The 4,186-nt window shown below is 36.1% G+C and overlaps 1 protein-coding gene across 1 annotated transcript in view; it reads right to left on the reverse strand.

Moving 5' to 3' along the window:
- LOC106883518 (diacylglycerol lipase-alpha) overlaps positions 1 to 4,186 on the reverse strand; it is a 212,714-nt gene that overhangs the window by 5,131 nt on the left and 203,397 nt on the right. Inside the window, exons 15-16 of the mRNA XM_052978378.1 lie at positions 2,140 to 2,327; positions 1,846 to 1,978 (exon numbers count right to left, since the gene is read on the reverse strand). Coding sequence (XP_052834338.1) covers positions 1,846 to 1,978; positions 2,140 to 2,327 — 321 coding nt within the window. The remainder of the gene's footprint in view (positions 1 to 1,845; positions 1,979 to 2,139; positions 2,328 to 4,186) is intronic.

Here is a 4,186-nt window from a genome sequence, read left to right on the forward strand (position 1 = left end):
TATATATATATATATATATATATATATATATATATATATATGTGAGTTTAGAGGGATATATTATCCAGGCAGATACAGTGATGGCTCTCAGTTATGTTCCAGGTTACAGCCAACAACATTGATTAGTATTTAACGCCTATGACTACTATGAGTTGTTACTAATGCTGTAAATTCTTCTGATAGATAATTCCATGTTTGCTTCTTTGGATAGTAATATTATCTGGAGTGTATATTAGCAATAGTTATAACAATATACAATATGGAGACTTGTTCATCCTCATAATTCCCTTTTATTTTACAATTTCATACAGTATATTTTCATGATTATTATGACCTACATGTGTTTCTACTGCACAGAGTATGGGTAGTTGCACATGCAACCAGGCATAATTTTGCCTGGTTACATGTGCAGCAGCCCATACTCTGTGCAGTGGGAACACATGTAGGTCATAATAATCATGAAAATATGCTGTATGAAATCATGAAATAAAAGGAAATAAATTTTGTGGATGAACAAATCTCCATATTCTATATTGTTACAATTTATGTACATCAACTTTATAACTAAATTATAAACATGCATGTTCTTAAATCGATGACCAACACTATAAGTTAAGCAAAGAAACTTTGATTACATGATTGAACTGTGTCACTGAATCCTATACTTCAAGTCCATCTAATGCGAAAAGGCCACAAGCCTGATTTTTCTAATAAACAACTACTAAACAATAACAGGTTAGTTTCAGTTTCAATCTGTTAAATCCGCTCTTAAGGCTTTAGTCAGCCCAGGGATATAGTAGAAGATACTTGTGGTTGGGAAGTAAACTACACAGCCATGCCAACATCAAGTTTATTATAAACATTGAGAGTACTATGTAACTGATGTGTGCTTTGTTAACTTGAAGTGCTAAGTTCAATCTTTATCATTGACACTGCTTGAAGAGGGGCATATCCAGTTATCTGTAAGTTTGCAGAGCTGTTGATGGTGAAGATTGGATGTAGAAGCTCGAGGCCAGGGATATCAGTTGGAAGGTTGGGTGAGGTAGATTGGTTCATGTTGGGTAGTACAGAAGTTGGTACAGTACCTCCTTCAGAGAGCACTGGAGGAGGTACTGTGTAGGGAAGTTTAGTGCTACCTAAATGATTAAAAATATCAATGATGTCAAGTATTGATGATCCTCTGATATTAGCAGGAAATGACTTTGCTGTTATATCTCAACCCTACATAATCTTTACAGCCATCAACTACTTCCCCTCCCCACTTCTCTCTTACAACCTCTACCTACCTACACTCCTGTCTGTCCCATTCACTTCTATCCACCTTGTACCTTGAGGATCCACCCAGACAATTCACTACCACTATTTTTACATCTTTCCAGCTCTACATGATCCCGCCAACCCTCTCTTCTAAAGGAACCTACGTTGAGCCCTTCTCCATACAGCAAAGAACCTACTCTTAGCCCTTCTCCCATACTTTAGCAACTTCTCTCTAAGCATAAAACTGCCTCCTTGAGAGATTGTCATCTTGCAAGTTGCATGGGACCTCACTACTGCTAGTGGCATGGAAAAACATTCAGTACACACTGTAAAGTGGTTAGAACTGGGAAAGGCATCCAGCAATAGAAATTATGTCAAAGCAGACATTGGAGCATGATGCAGTCCTTGGATCTATCATATCCTGCCAAACTATGCAACCCATGCCTATATGGAACAAGGACATTAAATGATGATGAGATGATGATTTTTTTTTCATGGAAACAAAGTATTTCGTAGTTATCATGAGTTTGTTATATTATTTCCAAATGCCATGGTAAACTCATAGCAGAGAGTAAATTGAAAACTCACCTTCTTGAGAGCATCTAATACATTATCTGGGAAATGATCATTTATCATGGTGGGAGAGACCAACACCTGCTCAAAGTCACTGTTTTCAGCAATGATTGCTTGATAAACTGGTGAACTTGGTTTACATCGAGACCTAGTAATAGGGGAAGAAATATTTACAGAAATATTTATAAATGAATATAATGTGTTATTTCAGAGTATGTTTGAAAATAACTGTTTAAATATAATCAGCTATTTTTGTTAAAATCAATAATTACCAATCATGAAAAGAAGAAAATAAATCCGAAAGCTTACCGTTTGATGACAGGATGACTGCGAACAATGTGAATAATTTTTCCTGGTAGAAAAAGAGGGTTGTGAGCTGACAGGCCAATACCACTATCAAAAGGATGTAATCTAGCATTGCGCTCTAGTTTACCTTGGAGTATATTATCAGTGTTATCTGGAAGGCAGCACATCATACTCTTTGTAATAATCTTCCACTGAAATATAAAAATACATTAGTTATACAACAACAGAAGGAAATGTGCCTTTGTTACATAAATTAACACGAAATATATGTATTTATCAGGTTTATATTTATTAAAGCTTCCATGTTTCTCATGCATGAATATTGGGCCATCCTATGAATAATGCAGTTTTTTTCAATTGCATGAACTAAAAGTCAGAAGGGGACAGGATAAACTACCTGCATCAATTTGCTATAAAAGCAGGTAGTAATTTTACCTTGTCCTTATTCTTAGTGCAATTTTGAAGAGTGCAGTTCAATTTTAACTGTTATTTTTTTCAAAGCTATAATGGAAGTGACAAAGGAACATATTCAGCATATTTTGCTTTATGAGTTCAGTAAAGGCAACAATGCAATGGAAAGTGCAAGGAATATTAATGCAGTATATGGGGATCAGACAATAAGTGTAAGCCAGTGTCAATGGTGGATCCAGAAATTCTGAGCCGGAAACTATAGCCTAGAAAATGAGCCTCATCCTGGAAGATCTGTAAAGCTCGACGAGGATATCCTACAAACCCTAGTGGAACAAAATCCCATCATAACTGTTGAGGAACTAGCAGTGAAGCTTGGATTTGGTCATTCAACCATTGATTGACACCTGTGTGCATTGGAAAAGTCAGCAAATTGGCTCAATGGGTTCCTCAAACTTTCCGAGTCTAATTGTGCACACAGAGTGAACCTGTGCTCATCTTTACTGTCATGTCTCATGAATGAACCTTTTTCGGACTGAATAGTGACTGGTGATGAGAAATGGGTTCTTTATAAAAATGTCAAGCACCAAAGGCAGTGGATAGCGAAAAGAGAAACACTGGCACCCCAGGCTAAAGAAGGTCTTCACACACATAAGGTGTTGTTATCTGTTTGGTAGAGTATGTAAGGTTTAGTCCACTTTGAACTTTTAAACCCAAACCAAATGATAACAAAGGAGACCTACTGCAAGTAGCATGAATGGCTTAAGTCAGTGCTAGAAGAAAAACAACCATCTTTGGTTTTATGATGAAAGGTGTTCTTCTATCAGGATAATGCTTGGCCACATACAGTGAAGATGACATTCCAAAGGCTGGAGCAGTTTAAGTGAGAAACGATGCCTCACCCACCCACCATATTTGCACCATTTGATTACCAAATTATTCTGCAGTATTCAAAATCATTTGGACAGAAAAAATATGAATTCTGTAGATGAGGTCAGAAGAGTACTGGAGGAGTGTTTTTTTTTTTTTGGAAGAGGAGCCTTGCAAGTCTACCATATAGATGGAAGAGCATTGTAAAAAATTGAAGGAGATTATATTTTTGGTTAAGAAAGAACTTTGTTTATCATAATTTTGAAAAATAAAAGAAGTATAAAAAAAACCGCATTATTTATGGGATGACCCAATACATTCAGCTTTGGTCGTTGTTATGACTTTTGTGGTCATCATAATTTTCTTTATGACATACAACTTTTATCTTCCACTTATTTCAATCATTAGACTGTGGCTATGCTGCCTAGTATTGACATTTCCACTTATTTTTTAAAAATCCTGGTACATATTTCATTGGTACCGTTTGCCAAACCACTAAGTTACAGGGATGTAAACACACCAGTACTAGTTGTCAAATGGTGGTGGGGGACAAACACAAGCACAGAAACACATACACACACATAGATATATTAGATATATATATATACACTCACAAAGCCTTGGTCAGCCTGAGGATATAGTAGAAGATACCTGTGTAAGGTGCCATGCAGTGGGACTGAACCCTGAACCATATGGTTGGGAAGCAAACTTGTTACTACACAAACATTCCTGTGGCTATATATATATATATATATATATATATATATATATA

Source organism: Octopus bimaculoides, chromosome 2, assembly GCF_001194135.2.
Source record: "Octopus bimaculoides isolate UCB-OBI-ISO-001 chromosome 2, ASM119413v2, whole genome shotgun sequence".
Classification (NCBI taxonomy): Eukaryota; Metazoa; Mollusca; class Cephalopoda; order Octopoda; family Octopodidae; genus Octopus; species Octopus bimaculoides.